The following is an 18,904-nucleotide window of genomic DNA, read 5'->3' as shown; positions in this document are numbered from 1 at the left end:
TGACCTGCCATTAACGTAGACGTGCCGGGCAGAGACTGCAGCAACATAAACCTTCAAGGTAGCGACAGAAAGTCCTTTCTCCAGCAGTTCTTGTAAATATTTGAGGAGAATAGGCACAGGGTAATGCTCCGGGTGTAACGTTTGGTTCTAACAGCTTCCATCTGTTGTCATACAAAGCCCTGGTAGAAGCAGCACGTGAATTAAGGATAGTCTGAACAACAGCCTGGTCACAAGAACTTAACAAGGAGTCCGGCACCTCAACGGCCACACACACAGTTGAAGGTGTTCTGGGTGAGGGTGCCAAATCTTCCCTTGTAGCTGTGACAACAAATCCTTCCTCTCCGGGAGAGCCCAAGGTTCCCCCTCGAGGAGTTTGTAAATCATGGGAAACCAAATCCCCCCCGGCCAGAATGGAGCAACCAGCAGCACCCTGTGGCTGCTCTGATCTATTCTGTGCAGCATCAACATCAGCAGCGGGAGAGGAGGGAAGGCATAAAGGAGGCAATCCGGCCACGGGTGAGCCAATGCATCCTGCCCCAGCAGGCTGTCTGGTTCCGAGAGGGAGTACCACTGTGGGCAATGTGTCGAGGTGCTTGAAGTGAAAAGGTCCACTTCCACTACACCATACTTCTGCCAGATCATTTGGACCACAATAGGGTCAGTCTCCACTCTCCCGGTGGTGGTTTCTGTCTGGAGAGTAAATCCGCAGCATTGTTATGTACGCCGGGCAGATGAACTGCACTGACACTTTGAAGGCGAGGCAACGCCCATAAGAGAAGCCTCCGAGTTTCTGCCAATGAGTGATTGGACCTGGTGCCCCCCTGATGGTTTATGTGATAGACTGTTGTCGTGTTGTCCGACCGGACAAGAACATGTCTTCCTCTCAGGGCTGGGAGGAAATGCTTGAGAGCCAGTCGCACAGCGTGAAGCTCCAGCACGTTTATGTGTTGGAGTCTCTCCTGAGGACTCCAGACACCCCTCACCATCCTGTGATTCCACAAGGCCCCCCAACCTTTGAGTGATGCATCTGTAACAACCACCTCTCGGCGAGAAGGGATGGAGGCTAGAGGGACACCCTTGCAGATGAAGTCCACGTTCCCCCAGGGTCTGAAGTGCAGAAGGCACTGGTTGGAGAGTCGTACAAGCCTGTGCTGATGCAACTTTGAGTTGAGGCCTAGGTTGCTGATCCAAATCTGTAGGGGACGTAAGAACAGAAGTCCCAAAGGTACCACTAGTGACATTGCAGTCAATTTGCCCATCAACCGGAGCAGCAAACCAAAAGGCAGCGTCACAGCCCGTTGAATGTGTGAGACGAGACGAATTACATTGTCCACTCTCTGCGGGGATGGCGATGCAGTCATAGTCAGGGAGTTGATGGCAGTGCCGATGAAGGTCGTTTGTTGACTGGGAACAAGAGAACTCTTTTCAAAGTTCACTGTGAGTCCTAAATGAGAGACATGGTTCAGTAGAAGAGCTGTGTCGTTGTGCGACTGCTCCTGAGTCGGAGCGCAGACAAGCCAATCGTCTAAGTAGGGTAGGATTCTTAATCCAAGAGCTTGCAGTGGGGCTAGTGCTGCAGCCATACATCTGGTAAATGTACAAGGGGTGAGAGAGAGGCCGAAAGGAAGCACCCTGAACTGGTATGCCTGACCTTTGAAAGCGAAGCGGAGAAAGTGCCTGTGACGAGGCGCCACTGGCACATGGATATAGGCGTCTTTTAAGTCGACACTTGTGAACCAGTCTCCTGGTGTGATAGTTTGAAGGACGTCTGCTGTGTGGAGCATGTGAAACTGCAGCACTTTGATATAACAATTCAGACGTCGGCGATCGAGGATAGGACGAAAGCCGCCATCCTTCTTTGGAACAAGGAAGTAAATTGAATAGAACCCCCTGAGCTGGTATGAACTGTGAACTGGCTCTATGGCCCCTTTCTCCAGGAGTTCCAAAATCTCCCGTTGTAGGGTGGCAGACTGCACTGAGTCGGAAACAACAGTCATCCTCACCCCATTGAACTTTGGAGAATGACATCTGAACTGAATTCTGTAACCTTAGAACAAGGTTGAAATGTCCCATGGGTCTTGAACTTGAGCCTCCCAGTGGCTGAGCTGATTTCGTGAAAAACGGCTGTGGGCCAAACGTTGGCAGTCAGACCCGACCACCTCTGCCTCGCATGCCTGAGGACCTCTGGGCGCGATTACTGGAAGCGCTGTGAAACCGTTCAGTTCTCGGGGGTCTGCCCGTAGGCTCCCAAAAGACAGGCCGCTGGGAGAGCTGGCCCTCAACTGCGAAAGCGCGTACAGCTCTGGGAGTTGGCAGAAGCCTGGATGTAGAGTGAAAAGCTGTAGCATGTCTGACTGGCTGAGGTCTGGAAGACCGGTGTAGGTCAACAAACTGTTGCCGAGATTTACTAGCCTCAAAAGCACGCTCCAAAGTTTGTTGGACCGCAGGTCCAAATACTTGGCCTGGAAGAACCGGCAGCGAACGAAGTGTGCCTCTGCAGGATTCGGACAGGGGGGACTGCGCAAGCCACACCTGACGTCTAGTGATGGTAAGGGTTGACATCAGTCTGCCAAGCTCTCTGGACATATAAGCAAAGGTTTGGAGTGAGGCATCACTAAGACTTTGCATACCATCACCAACCTCTGCCTCCCTCAAAGACTTTGAGAGGGCAAGGGCTAAATGGGACAGTGAGTTGCCCAGGTGACCGATGCAAGCCGCTATGTCATAGCTTTTGGTAAGGAGGTCATCAGTGACCCTACACTGAGGTAGTGGGCAGCGGGCATCAGGCCGAGCAGCATCAGCTGTAGCCACAACCAGGTTCGTAATAATGCTGTCAACGGCGGGCATACGGTTCAGACCATACTGCGCCAAATCACATAGAGCTAAGGGCTCTGCAGTCCTGCGATAGATGGGTCAATGATTTGGGGTCCGCCCAACATTGGTGGAGCTCCTCGATATATGGTTGTGAAACTGGAATGTTGAACTCAGGCTTCTGAGTGACTTTGAAAAAGGCACTTGAAGCGGTGGTTTCCGCAGGGGGATTGTCAATCCCAAGCCTGGATAAAGCCAACTGAACAGCTTGCTTGACAAAGGATAGTCCAGGTACGGTTTGCGGCAGGGACTCTGCCTCAGAGGTGTGAGAGCCCACTAATAAATGGCTTGGAGAAAGACCCCTCTCATCCTCATCCTCCACACAGTTTATATCACTTGTCATGTACAAGGAATCAGTCGCAGCAATAGACAAGACATCTTCCTCCTGCTGAGTAACTACACTGGTCTGATCAGCCTCATTAGGGACAACAGGAACTGTCACTGCATCCCTAGGCTGTAGATTCATAAGCAAGGACTTAATGTGAGCAAACTCAGAAGTCAACGTTTCGACCTTTTCAGCCAAAGCATGGTCATGAGTAACCTTCTTAGCAGAAGGGGCTTCTGCATGTGGGCGTTTATGGAGCTTTGGTTCCTTCCTGGGGCTGGAGGCAAAAGTCGCACTAGATATTCCACTTTCCAATGCCGCAAATCTAGCAGATCTCTCTGCCAGTGACATGCTGGCACAATTAAGGCAGGCATCGCCAGTCAGGGCTTCCCTCAGGTGTCCGATCCCAAGACACGAGGGGCAAAATATATGTCCATCATCTGGGCTCAAGGGAGCCAAGCAGGTACTACAGCCAACAAAGGCCCTGTCAACATTGTGGACTGCGTGCAGATGTCTAACGCAAGCCCTGACGGTTACAGATGGAAAGACAAAGCGTGAATCACACGCAGTGCAAATAGTAACATGAGGCACGGAGCATGAAGCACTCACAGCCGTCGACTTGACATGAGGCACGGAGCGTGAAGCACTCACAGCCGTCAACTTGACACGAGGCACGGAGCGTGAAGCACTCACAGCCGTCAACTTGACACGAGGCACGGAGCGTGAAGCACTCCAGCCGTCGACTCGACACGAGGCACGGAGCATGAAGCACTCACAGCCGTCGACTCGACACGAGGCACAGAGCGTGAAGCACTCACAGCCGCAGACTCAACACGAGGCACAGAGCGTGAAGCACTCAAAGCCGCAGACTCGACACGAGGCACGGAGCATGAAGCACTCACAGTCGCAGACTCGGCACGGCGGATGAAGCACTCACAGTGTAAAAGCTAATGCAAGGCCCGGAGCGTGAAACACTCACAGCCACAGTAATAACACGATGCACACAGCCGAAAAACTCACAGCCCAAGTGTTAAGTCACTTAGAGCAACGACGACAAAACTAGCTGCTAGCGGAGCTGTTAAACAGCAAAATGGCGGCAGTGCAGACGAAGTACTTCAAGGAGTGGAAAACACTCACAGCAAGCCCAACACAGTACACTATACTGGTTCTGATACACACACTACCACTTAGTTAACGGGGTTAGTGACACAACTAAACAAATAGCCAGCTTTCGTTGAAACAATACAGCTAATGTGCACAGAGGAAAATACCCAGCAGGGCAGCGGCAAAGGCGCGCACCCGGCGTTTAGGAAGGCGTACTCACGATAGGCGTCAGTCAAAGAATACACAAAACGGTGAAGCCGTGTCTCGCAGCCTCTGGAGGACATGTGCAGTGCACGTAGCTCCAACTGAAGGTGGGTTGCAAGGCTACAAGCCAGAGCAGCAATCACAGCTAAATGCGTTCTCAACCTCTAGGAATGCAAGAAAAGAAGCGTAGAAAAAAGAATGTAGAAAAGAAGCGAGCGCTGGGTGCGTCTAGTATATAAAGACAACCAGTGACGTCACCCAGGTCACATCCAATGGCGTGACTTTGTTGGTATATATTCTCGACCTCTGTGCTGCGCACATGTTGTTATCCAGGTGCTAAAACACTGCCCTCTGGCGGTCAGGAGGAATGAAATAGAAAGAAAATTAAAGATATTTTATATGATGGAAGCATACAACAAATTATTTTCAACTCATTATGAAACTACAGCAGGCTAGTACAGTTTAATGAGAAATCCTGGGAGGCAGATGACAGATACTGGAAGGTAAGCGCAGCCTAGCCTTAAGCCCCGTTTACACATAGACGGTTTTGTCGGCGGGTAGTACTTAGACTGAAGTTTGCGGTAGTTCCAGCTGTTTTCGCGGTGGAAAAATCCACAAATAGGCGGATAAAACGCCACTAAATCCGCCGAATAAAGCTGCATTTTGACGCTGTAGCATCCGGCACATGTCAGGCAATGGGGGTTAATACCCAGTTCTATCCTTTACAATCGCAGGTTAAGAAGCGCGTGAGAACGGCGGTGTTCTGCTGCCGCCAATAATGCCATGTGTACCACTGGTTAATACCCAGGATTTATCCAGGCAAATCCTGCGTTACTCCAGGATCATTTGCATATAGGCACCGCCCCCAGAGTGTAATAGGCTGAAGCAGCAGGAATACATGCCTCTGTTACTGCAGGGGGAGGGAGATCATCCTCAGCCTTTTCTTCTCCTTCCTTTCCCCCTCCTCAACGTGTTGCTCCATCTCCACCACAGGCCTCCCCTCTGCTTCTGAACCAGACCTCATGGTTTCCTTCTTCTTTAAGTTCTTGCCGCTGCCAACTTTCTTTTAGGAGGCATACTGGAGCTTCTCTGCAGAAATATCTGGAGCTGGCCGCGAGTGAGAGGCCTGCATGCAGCGTGCTAGCGTTTTTATACTGACCGCCGCCTATCATCCGTTTTAACCGGGAGGTGGCGTTTAGAACGGCATACTGTCCGCTAGCGCCGCCGTTTTGTCTGCCTCTGACGCCGGTTAAAACGCTGTTGTGTATGCCAATGTGAGCTCTATCTCCATTTTATACTCCGTTGATTAGGGATACAACGCCGGCTGCCGAATAACGGCGGTGTAAACTGCGGCAGTACAGGAAGGGACAGGATGAAACAGCAATTAAAAAGTATCAAACGCCGTTGTTCGCGTTGTCTCTGTCGTCACACGAATTCTCTGGGAGCGCTCCCAGAATTATTCGACATGTTGAATAATTTTTTCGACGATTCCTGGTGAAGCAGGAACTAAGCCACGCCCCCTAGCGCCGGCATTAACAACGGCGTTTGATCCCTAAGATGGCCCGGAGGAACCAAAAACTCTTCCGGGAGGCTTCCGGGAGCTCTTACCGTCTATGTGTAAACGGGGCTTTACAGCGACATCCATAGGAGCGACGCAGTAGGGATCACAGGGATTTAAGAGCATTTTAAATTAAATTTATGTATCAATAGGAGGGGTGAGAAAATTCATACAGTAGTGCAGAAAAAAAATATCTCAGTACTCACCTAAACTGATTGTTTTTTTTTTTTGTATAGCCCTAATTTAAATACATTTTCTGTGTTAATATGTATGAGTTTATTCTGTGTATGAAATAAACAAAACACACTCCATGTCCATCTCTAACTTCTTTGTAGACACAGAAGGTGATCAGCAGTTGTTATGCACTGACTGCATGTTGTCCACTGCAGCCACCACTCAGCACAACTGAATTTAGTCTTTATACTAATGCAGCATTTCGCAATGTAAGAACAAGGCAATATTTCAAACACTGATAACATTCATCTCAGCCTGCTTGTGGCCTTATGAGTCACGACAGAATTATAACAGCACAGTACACAAGCTGTTGTCACTGTGCCACATGGAGACAGCAGACACACACAGCAGGTTGATGTGAAGAAACCCTGAAGCGAAAGCCTCAGAAGGTGTGAGGGCAAATGCTGGTACGTTGCAAGAGTTCAAATTGTCCCGATGCTGTCACAGCTTGTGTTTGCATGTGGGATTAAGTACACAAGCTTTCACTGTGTGATCACTGCAGCATTACACAGTAGATGTAAAAATGTGCCTATATGGAAAGGAACCTACATACAGTATTGCTTTTTACATCGTTTACTGTCCATTTTGTATGTTGTATAGAATTAATTACTTTTTAAAACTAATTAATTAATTAATTTTAATGAATTAATTAATTTTATGTTAATGTTAGTTTTCTTTGAACTCTTTTCTATGAAAATTTACTTCCTGCCCAGGAAAACAGCTGCAATTTAGCATTATTAAGGCTGCTATCTTACATTTGACCCAAATCAATGCCATGACTAGTTTTCAACTGAGGGAGTTGTCACCTTCACGCACAGCCCCTACACTGTTTAAGTAGTGTGTGTGTGTGTATAGATAGTGCTGGTCTGTGCGCCTGTGCTGTTAAAATAAGGTGTGATCTGGTGCAGTTATTGGTGCATTGGTATTGTGGGACAGCAGAAACCTGGTCTAAAATCCAGTATAAATGTTCTCTACTAATTATGTGGCTTAATATTCAGACACATCTGACACATATAGCTTGGTGATGCATATGCATGGGATGGCATGAAAGCATCAACGTACAACAAAACCAAATTTGAAAACAATGAAATAAAACTGAAAACTAATGCAAAATATGTAACTTTACCATGCTGCTTCACCTCGGGCAGCTTTAGTGGATGTTCACATAAATGATCTGCTTGTCCACTTTGGCGCCTTGTGCATACCTTCTTTTCCTCACATGAAAACCTCTCACTTGAGTCCACCATATAAACAGCAATAAGCCAAATTCCCACACATCCAGGGCTTCAAGGAAATGATAGCTTTATTACCTTTTTTCATGACCTTTCTTCAAAAAGACATCCAATGTTAATGAAGAGACTAAATGCACCCCCTTTGCACCCTGCATCTTACTTTGCATTTAGACTGTAAATAGCCTTGTAAATAGCAAGAAGTGAGCACACCCAAAATGCAATATACATTTTAGACTGTGCTATAGCATATAAAGATAGGGCCCAAAGTTAGCGAATATAATTTTGGGTCAGGTGCAAAGTTTCAGAGCGGGGGTTGGGGTGGAATCACATCTCTTCGGCAACATTTAAGAGTCAACATTTTTCCCTTTCCTTTGCTGATCTTGAGGCAAAATCCACAAATTCCATTTTGGTTATAAAATAACCAAAATGACAGCAATAACCGTTTGACAGCAATATGTAAAAACACACAACTTGAATCTTACCTCTGATATGTTGACACGTCCTTCTTGGAAAGAGCAATCATTGGCATTCTGTGTGCACATGTGGCGATATTTACACCAGTGGCACGGGAATGATCCATTGACACAGGAAAGGCAGCTGGAATAATGAAAGACAAGGAGAAATGAGGTGGCATACTGGAAAAACATGTGATAAAAAGACTGAATCTGAACCGATAACATCTCACAAGAGGATAGATAAACCAGAACTGGTTAGACAAAAAGTCCACTCTTTGAAGTAGTGGAACTCTATGTATCATACGGAGATGACCTGCATATATTCTTGGGTGAATTGAAAATACATTCATAGCGAATATCTCAATCCTGCAGTAACCTAATTGTTACCTGGTTTGCAAAACCTATTTGTCACACCACATGTTTACATAAATTTAAAATTAGATTAAGAGGCAGAAATGTAAAGACAAAGAGTAAAACTGAGCTGCCATGACCATGTCTGATTTGTGACGTTGCAACAGACAAAAATGCACAGTCAAGTGTAGCGCTAGATGTAATCAGTGCATTTTAATAGTGGATTATGTATTTGTGTGGCATAACAGTGAGGCTTGTGGAGCCCCCCTTCACATGTGAATTACACATATATTGAATACTGACCATAGCTTCAACTTGCTGCTGGATAGTTAAAGTGCATATCAATAGTAAATAAAATGTAAAATAAGCAGGCTATTCTAAATAAATAAATAAATATTTATTAAAATCTTGATGTATTGCGATTTATTTTGGTGTCATATGCCCTGAGAAATGAAGTCAAACATGGGGAAGTTAGCCTGATTTCATCTGCTGCTGACAAACACTCAAAACCTTAATAAAACCTCTCATTAAACTGGACTTTGAGGACATCATGTATGATGACATCTCCTTGAGAGCGTCTATTGAAATGAATGAGGGAAAAACAGATTTTTTTACAGTGTGAAAGACTTGAGGCTGCAATTGCTGCCAAAGGGTACAAATACTTATGTGTACATTGATTTCTTAGTTTTTTTAATATAAATTTGCAAATGATAACAATAAAAAAATTTCAAAAAAGAAAACTTTTTTCATGTTGTCATTACGCGGTGTTGTGAGTATAATTTTGAGGAAAAAAATAAATTTATTCCATTATGGAATAAGGCTGTAACACAACAAAATGTGGAAAAAGTGAAGCGCTGTGAATACTTTCCGGACACACTGTATAAAGATGAAGTGTGAAGGAGATCCAGATGAAGGGGTAGATTCAGGATATTTCTTCCAACTTAGGGGGACGTTACATAAGAGAACGGGTACTCATTCGAGCCTTGAAGTGTTGGCGGAGGTCTTTGCTCTCCAAGTGCCATTGTAGTTTTCACTGCAACTGAACCAGAACTGTAAAATATTCTGGATTTTGAGTTTTCTCCTTACTGTACAAAATATTTTCTGGAGTGTCACCCTAGTCTCACACACTTTTTTTGAAATTTCTGGCACAGCTTGACCCAGATGTTGGCTAGCACATACTTAATCTTTATTCCAGTCCCAACTGGGGATCAATGGTCCAAAGTGATGTACAGCTTCACCTCCGACTGATCCAGTGCAATCCTACTATGCAACTTTTGCTTGAACAAATTTGACAAACTGACTTCTACTTATAACATGTTCACAAAAATCAGCATTTTGTTCAACATAAATATAATCCTATTTTCTTGTTTTCACCACGACCTCACTATCTTCTAACCTGCCACCAGCTGTCCTCTTTCAACACATTTTCTCCTGAAGCTGTCACTCTTTGGCTTTTATATGCTCAATGATCACTGCCACAGAAAGTCTGCTTGCACATATTTTTCCTATTTTCTTTCTTCCTCTCTTTCTGCCATCCATTCAGTCACTGAGCCCAAGCCCCTTTGTGTCCCTCCCGCCATCTCTGCTACTCTCTCTCACCACCCTTCCCTTTCATTCTTGGCTGTCTCACTTTAAAAAGCTCTCCCCTGTTCTTTGTCTAAAGCTCTTTTTCATCCGTGAGGGGCTAAAAGCGCTCCACCATTTTAAATTCACCTGCTTTAGCTGAGGCGAGGTGCAGACAGACTGGCTGGGGGAAAAAAGTCAGGAGACAGAATAGGAGGAAAGAGGGAGAAAGAAATCACAAAGCAGGTGGATACATTTTCGTGTCTTTGGGGGGGGGGGGGGGGGGGGGGTCAGATATATTCCTGCAGCCCCTTTATACATACAACATTAACCAATACAGCCATGGTGAGTTTACATAAAATAATTTTGGACTGGGAACCTTTCATATGTCTTGAGTTTTACAAGCTTTTCTCTGGAGCTCATTTCCAATTTACAGTTTGTGTGACCAGATGGATTATTAGGAATCAAATTAGGTTCTGTGTTTAATGTAGTTCAGGTAAGCAAGTACACTACAATAAAACAGCAAATGGAGATGCTCCAAATGTTATCTGATTTGTATTCAACCACAGCTGCCCGGAATGAATCGGTGCATCTGTCTGAAATGCTTTGAGCAGAACCACTTGAGTGGGTTTTAACCCAGTGTAAAATGCCAGCTAGCCTTCCACTCATCCACGTGAAAAACAAGGGATTTAACTCTTTAGTGCAGAGATGGAGCCTGTATATGAATCCATCAAAGCTTGACGTGGATTCATGTGGATCAATTAGGGTCACTCGTTTGTTAGGTGCGCACTTTAAGCGATCGTTTCCAACCCGCACCCCTCCTTATGAGCAAGATCAGAGACTGGAGTTTAATTCAATCCCACTGCCGCTTTAATTGACCAATTTAGCATTGTGCTGAGAGAAGCTGTCCATTTAGAATGAGGGATGCGTGGCTAAGGAAATAACAGGCCTCTTAATAGCACACACAAGCAAATCGGAGATTTTTCAGTGTTGCCAACAAATAGAAGGAAAGTGATTAGGCTATGCTACGTTCTGTTAGCATACAGTGCATAGACTCAAAGCACTGGTTTGGGTTTTACATGTAGCTGAATGACTGCTTCTCAATGAGTTAAAAGGTCCTATCAAAAAAATTGAAAAATAAAAAGTGTACAGTATTTCCTTGATTAAACACCTGACCTTAAATATGGGCCTGCCTCATTTAATTGCCAGATTAAAATTGCCTCATTTAAAATTCTGCCAGAAAAAAAACACACCTGCCTTACATAAGCACCAGTCTTATTTAAAGGTCGGGGCACTTATGTTAGCCGCCAGACAACTCTGCCTGGCTGATTGTCTGTGTGAGCAGTCGCAGGTCCAAATGGCAGCTTCATGCTCTAGCATATGTGCTGACATACAATATACCAGTAATTTGACTCCTGAGGGAGCGACTCTTCTCCGAGCGATGTTAGAAAAAGGAAGTACAATTCCTATACCATTTAGACAAAGCTGCAAGCTGTTGTGTTGGCTGAGAAAAACAGCAACATAGGTACGATTTACTATTCTGCTGCGGCATGTTACTTTAAAATCCTAAGATGAAACGGCATGCCACAGTGTAAGTTGCAGAGGAACGATGGTAGGTGGCGCACTGGTATGGTTTTGATTTAGCACGTTGTAGCGCATATTGCCATTTTCTGGTTTGACAACAATGACTTATTTTAATGTCAAAGACATTTTTTGTTTGGAGCTCATCAAAAAACAGCAGAACATCAACTTAACCCAGCAGGTAACAAGAACCAAGCTGTGCCATAGACGGGTAGTAGTTTGCAGTAAACACATGTACATGCGCCTGTCCTTAAGAACTGGTATTAGTCAATCTGATCTCACTGCTATCTTTTATTCATGTCAAATCAGCGTTGTTAGTGTACATTTGACGTAAAAATAATGAGCAAAATGCCAGCAGGTAACCAGCACCAACTCGCTGACTTTTATGGATACGCCCTTTGAAATGGAAGATGGTGCCATTATCCGTGTGACCAAAAGCCACCCATAGGCACTGTCTGACAACCCCCTACTGTGTTGTTTGGAACAAGATGAAACAAGATGTAAGCTCTGAAAATCTCTGTTTTTTGCCTGGGCAACACATCCTTTTAAGAAAAAGCCCACCCAGGGCCTTTTGAGTACATTTGGTAATTGTTCTTCTCTTTAGACCTTGCTGCCCCCCTTCTAACAGTCTTTCCTGTTACCTGCAATCGCCACTCAGAAGGTTTGAGCAGTTGCAGACACGCTGTCCTTATGGCTACGCTCATAATACGAATTTTATCCGTTCATATTCAGATGGTAATCAAGCTACGCCAGCTTTGGAGCAGTAGTGGGTCCCCCCACCCAGCATCGATGATTACTTCTCTCCTTCTCTCTCAAATAGTTTGGAGTGCTAAATACAATCCACTCTACTGACGAGGTACAATTGACACTCCTGCACTGGGTAAAATGAGATATTTATTGGCTAATATTCATATTAAAGGCGTAGAGGGGGATATTTAATGGTCCCTTAGAGCAGTCCATCTTATCACTTCATTACCTTCAATTTTTGGGAGACTTAAGACAAAACACCTAAAGCCTAATTTTCTTGCATGCAATTTGAAAAATGGATATTTGTGTGTTTATTATGCAGTGGAACCATCTGAATGTGTTCATCACAGTACAGTAAGTTGTACATTTATTTTCTTTTGTCATCCAGTTGCCACAAGTTTTTGCAGCAACTGGATAACAGAAAATAAATGCTAGCTATTATTGTGTGACTTTTTTAAACTTCTGAAATTGAACTCTACACTTCACATTGTGTGACAAAGTATACGCGTTGATATGTATGTTCAATATATTCTATAGCATTTCATTTTTAAGCATCCTCACTCACAGAACAAATGTCTCCATCACTACCTAAACAACATTAACCACAATGCTAAACATTTTTTAATACAGCCTTTTATATACATAAATCCCAACTCATTGCCAGACTTTCACCATATCTTTAATAAATGAAGGCCTGCAGAATGAGCAAAAGCATATGAAAATATTTAATTAAGAAGCAATCATGGCCCTGGGTGATTTTCTATTTCAATCTCAACAACCCTTAAACTCAAACAGTGGGAATTCTAATTAAATCAACACCAAAATGCAAATTCATGGCATTTTGAAAAGGCAAGGGTCATAACATAATTGGCTGCATAAATAAAGAGGGGTGTGTGCTTTTTGGGATGGGCTGGATGTGCTACTGTAAAATAGTGAGATTTGCAGGGCATTGCAATTTTCTTAATCGAGGCTTTCTTGGAAAAGGTAGTACTGGAAAAGCAGTATACTGTATACACAGCCATGTCATCAGAGATAGCAGGATACCATATGAGACAATGACAGTAGAGAAGCAGGAATACATGAATGAGGCCGTATTGAGCATTGAGTGTTCTTGAAAGTAAGCTGTTGAGTTTTTATTATTATGAGAACATCTCTGTGCAATACCATGTAAAAAAAAAAAAAAGCTTGTGATATTTTGAGTCTCAGTCCATTACAAAAGAACTCTAAAAAGTTCTGTGTAGAATGAATGTGCATCCTGGAAGTACAGCCTTGTATTTGACGACCATGCACACCTTTTCATCAATAGCATTACCAATCTGCTCTGATCAGAACCAATGCAGTGACGCTGGAAAGCGGACTGAGTATGTGGGTAAGTGGGCAGTTCCAAATGGGATTCTTATCTCGGCATCCGTCTTCGCCATCAACTTATCAGAGTCGCTGCCGAAGATGCAACACACCACATTGCTAACTTCATTAAACATGCCCATTACAGCACTCGGAGGCTGTATTGGAAAGAAGGGAACAGATTTAATTCAAACACATTGGGTTAATATCTTGAAATGGGCAGCACCCTCATCCATATCGCTTCCCATGCAGCCCTTATGTTTCTGTGACTATCACAACCATATCAAGAGCACCAAATATGACATAACTTTTCATGTTTGCATTTATAGGACAGTGTTCCAACTTTGTCTTAGTTTTGGTGAGCAATTTATACCAACAAAATTCACATTTGACATAAGATGCATGAGCCAGTAAAGCACATTGGGACTTAGAGCAAACATCACGGGGTCTTATGGGAGATTAATTTAACATGAAATGACATTGTATACCACCACATCCTTAGCCCGCTGAGCTAATCACCATTGTTGTGGCTGGGGATTTGTGTTCAAAGGTGAAAAATGGGTAGCAGTTGGGTTAAAGGTCACAGTAACGGATTAGGTGTCCAAGACATTCAAGGCTGCAAGTGGTGTTGCAGAGAGAAATGCGGTTGTGCATGTCTATGTATGCGCTATTGTCTTTGGAGGCAATCCTCAAAGGAGGCTCATCTAACATCAAGAGGGAAGTCAGAATGGAGCCCTGCAGTATCCCAGGGGTCTCGAGCCATCTGCTACTCCAAGGCTAATACCCCAGCAGACATTTCAGCCTTCCCTGGATCAGCCATGGATTGGACAGGAGGGAGGAATATCAAGTGTGGCAGACGCAGACGGGTTTGAGGATTCTTTTACCCCAGCGGGGAGCATCAGGCTTGGGCTAGAACTGACCTAGGGGTTCAGATCCGTGGGGGGTAACAGAAGGTGGATTAACAGAGGCAATACACTGTGACTGTTCAACATATTCCAAAGAGTTAGTCTCCTTTACACTCTAAATACCCTCAATTAAAAGCATGCATATATCATCCGTTGATTGTATTGATTTTTATTTAGAGCATCTCACTGGCTTCATTGTGTAAATAAATAGCAGACAGTCTGTGCAGGGGGGGCATCATACCCATGTGAAGCACCTTGGGGCAATTTATGTTGTGATTTGGCACTATATAAAAGGATTGAACTGAATTTTTTAAAAATAGCATAAACATTTGTTTCATTAAGTAGAGATTTATCAAGCAAGGCTATGCTGTGCATTTGGGGAATACTGTGGTAGACCATCAGGTAATGAATAAATCATTAACGTATCATGAGTGTGTAATGTGGCTTACAATAATAAGAATATTAATACCATTTCATAGTGCCATCATTTCTCATACACGGCACGTTTGATTTTTCACCCCAATGGTAACACAAGCCTGTAGTGGAGGCTGCAAATGGGGGAGGTGTGTATGTATATAAACTCATATGATCTAAGCGTATCTCTCATGGACAGTAACATGAGCCACCTCATGGGGAATGTGAACATAAAGACCTTCTCTCATATGAAAAGAATATAAAAACCGCACAAATAGGCAGTGAATGACAAAAGCAATCAGAATAAATTACTCACGACTGGTGTACGCTGCAATTGTAGAAAACAAAGTCAACATTAGCAAACTTCTTGCCAGTCTCTTTGGATTTTAGATAGAGCTTCACCACCCGCTTGTCACCTATAGCAAAAACAAATGCAGAATTTACAGTCACTCCAACCAATGCAATATACACCACTGAACTTTTACAACAAGTCCTTTTTATAAATAATACAATAACCAAAGCTGATCTACTCTGTATAAATACACTAAACGCACAGCAACACACTATTACATTAAAGTTGCATTCCATTTGTTTAATATAATAACACACTTGGAAACCCTGTAACATAGCAACACACCATTCCTGTCACACCCCCACTAGGGTGACATTAAAAATAGCACCAATCAGTGTTTGGATGCCAGAGCTGATGAGAACTCATAAATACTACTAAACATAAATGGGCTAAGCTGAAGAATGTTGCTTTGAAGATGCTTAGAGCACAGTATCTGACATGTGCTTTGAATGCAGATACCAAACAGGTTCTTATCATCTTTGTGTGTCACAGAATCAGATATGAAGTGGACATGAAACAGGTGAATAATCTCTGCAAAAGAGGCAGATATTTTTTAAATATACATTAAATCACACTTGAAGGTACTGTTGTGTGAAGATGCTCGACGTGTATACAACAGCGCCAAATAATGTTAAAAAAGACACTGACAACAGAGCATAAAGCATGATAACACAAAGTGAGAGAGTTCTATTTCCAGTAGATAAACACAGATTTGTGTTTGGGCTTTGAAAGACAGTGACTACGTTTACATGCAGCCAATAACTCTTTCATAACCGGAATATTAGCACTAACCCGGTTGCGCACGGCCATGTAAACACCCGCCAAAACCCGAATATGCTCATATTCCGGTTTTTAAAAACCTGAATAAGACCCCTGGGTTACTCTTTTTCTAACCCGAATATCAGGTCATATAAACGCGCATCGGGATATATCGGGAGGAACATTATTTTGTGTTCTGCGCATGTCCTGTCCGCAAGGAATCTTGATCTTCTGAGTACAGCAACTACTTGTATGCGGCGCGTGCAACCCACTGCATTGTGTTCTGCATCCTTATCAGGCGGGCAAGTCACGGCACCGGTCGGCATCACCGCGATTGCTCTCACTGCCCCTGATGCGTTTACTGAGTCTGCGGGCTCGGTAAACGCCACAGCGGGCCACTCACACCGCCCCCTTCTCTGCTGTGCGGAGCTGCGCCAACTCTGGCAACAGGTCCATAGAATACGCTCGCTGTTTTGATGCGGAGCGCTCCGGCATCTTGCGGAAAAATCCACAGCGCCGCAAGGTCTTGGTATACCGCAGCCACAGAGCTCCGTGGCCATGACTTGGATTCTTTGCGGGTCCTGCATCCGTACCCCCGGAGGCAGTAAGCGAAGGGAGAGCACACGCATTGTGTTCTGCGTGTGTCTGTTTATAATCTTCTCACCCAGAAGAAAAAAGAGAATGTTTACACAAGAGAAAAGTGAGAAAATGTTCATGTTTATTTGAGAAAAGTGTATAAAGTGTGTAGTGAGGGGTTTTACAGCCTTAAAACATCTATAATAATTGTAAAAAAATAACGCTGACTACTTTGCGGATTTCGCCTATTGTGGGTTATTTTTAGAACGTAACTCCCGCGATAAACGAGAGACCACTGTACTTCATTAGTATTGTGAAAGACATGAATATAATGTCTTTTATTGATGGTACAAAGTACAGAGATAGCGACATTTACAAGAAGGTGGCCGAAAAGTTACGCGAAGCAGGATTTGCACGAACGACAGACCAAATCAAGCACCGGTGGAAGAAGTGCGTCGCTGTTTAGATGAGGATATTCCAAATTATACCAATGACCATGTATACAGGAGTAACTGTCTGCTTAAGCAGGTAAACGGGTTATTCCTAATGATTCAGAAACCGGAATATTGACCTTATCCCGAATATTAACGGCATGTAAACATAGCCAATGATTGTGCAATACTGACAGTAACAAAGTACTTTCTTAATGTAGACACACTGCGCAGTTAGGCACTGTGCATAAAGTGACTTGAGTTTCAACTAACGGTACAAAAAATACACAAAACTGAAAAAGGTGTTCTTTTATTTGGACGATTAATGAGAATTAGTCAACTAGCTGGGTACCAGTAGTCTACTAGCCACTGACAATTAATCCTGACAATAAAGTAGTAAGGTCAAATCAAAGAAGTGAAACTCTAAATTTACTTTCATTAAAAAAAAAAACCAAAAAAAAAAACGAAGCTTTCTCACAGACATGTAAAAATAAAACATGGACGTCACACACTTTAAACAATGGGAGCAGAAACTGGGCAAAAATGCATGTTGACACAATGCATTCTGCGGTGATTTTTCCTGTATGCGGACAATAGACTTCTTAAATATACCAAGTGATATGATTACATTTTTTAATGAGAGCAAGTCTTTTCTTTAATTCCTGGAAGGAACATACTGTGATTTGAATTGTACCGTGACCTCAAAATCATTACTGGCATTGAACTGTGAGGGAGGTGTACCATCACACTTGCTTGGAAAAGTGGAGTAGAAACTATATAAACTTTCATTCAACACAAAACTTCATTTCCAAAATACAACCTCTGGGCTGGTTTACAATCAGGGTACATAAGTTTAATGACAAGTAGAGAAGCATGAATCTTCGACTGGACTGGGTTGCTTGACGCAAGGATGTTTCGCTTCTAATTGCAGAAGCTTCCTCAGCTAAATTTCTTGCTCTGGTAGTCTGACTTTTGTCTTGACTCTTGTAGAGAAGAATAACAGAAGCCAGCAAAAGCTGGAGTTAATGACAAGGTGGAAATGACCAACCAAGTTTAGTTTGCCATACATGGATAACTATTACTGGTCTATCAGCAGCAATGGTCATTTGGTTTGATATTCCCATTTGTTTATCAGCAGAACTCTAATTATACCAGTTTTTATCATAAAAATCATAATATCTGTGTCAATTCCATGATGTCTAATTTTGATGGGCTGCCAGAACTATTATTAATTTAGTAGCTAACCACTAAATGGACTAAGTTACCCATCAAAGCCCACTGTGCAACAATCTAACTCCCAGGATCATTGGGGAAATGAGGTGAAACAGGCATTCAAAAATAAAATGTCTTGTCTGTCAAAAATGTCCTCTCCGGGAATAGAGTGCATTTCAACCTCAAGCATCAGGGTTACGTGAATAATAATTTTTTGTTTGAAAGGTGCTCACTATCTGTGATGCCACAAAAGGATGTGTGCCTAATTCGCCAAAATGTCTTTAACATTGGGGTGTAACTCTCCGTCAAAACTGTCCTCTCCAGAAATGCTTACAGTCCATCACTATTTGAGAATGCAGAAACACAATAGCAGTTGTATACTCTGAGTAGATAATTACCACCAACTGTTTTTTAGTAGATAGATGTTTAATTTAAACAACAATTATCTTAGCCAAAAAAAAGTCCTCTGTGGGAAGTATCGCAGATCATATCTACAAGCTCATATATGCAAACATCTGACGGGTCTGAAACTTTGGGCATTTAAGTATCCCAGTCCGCAGTTAGATATCGATGAATAACTTGACCAAAGTCACCACATAAATTTTTTGGTGCCAGTGACACATACTTGTGTACCCTGACTGTGAAACAGCCCCTCTCCTCTTGGGAGGAGAAACATCTGCCTGTTT

The 18,904-nt window shown here is 43.4% G+C and overlaps 1 protein-coding gene across 1 annotated transcript in view; it reads right to left on the bottom strand.

The window, feature by feature from the left end:
• The window catches only part of LOC117507223 (plexin-A1-like), a 570,294-nt gene that overhangs the window by 221,711 nt on the left and 329,679 nt on the right, over positions 1-18,904 (bottom strand). The window contains 2 exon segments of the mRNA XM_034167043.1: positions 8,011-8,125; positions 15,205-15,304. Coding sequence (XP_034022934.1) covers positions 8,011-8,125; positions 15,205-15,304 — 215 coding nt within the window.

This window comes from Thalassophryne amazonica, chromosome 3, assembly GCF_902500255.1.
Source record: "Thalassophryne amazonica chromosome 3, fThaAma1.1, whole genome shotgun sequence".
In the NCBI taxonomy this organism is placed as follows: domain Eukaryota; kingdom Metazoa; phylum Chordata; class Actinopteri; order Batrachoidiformes; family Batrachoididae; genus Thalassophryne; species Thalassophryne amazonica.
The sequence above is the reverse complement of the archived record's forward strand: the minus strand, read 5'-3'. Positions and strand labels throughout refer to the sequence as shown.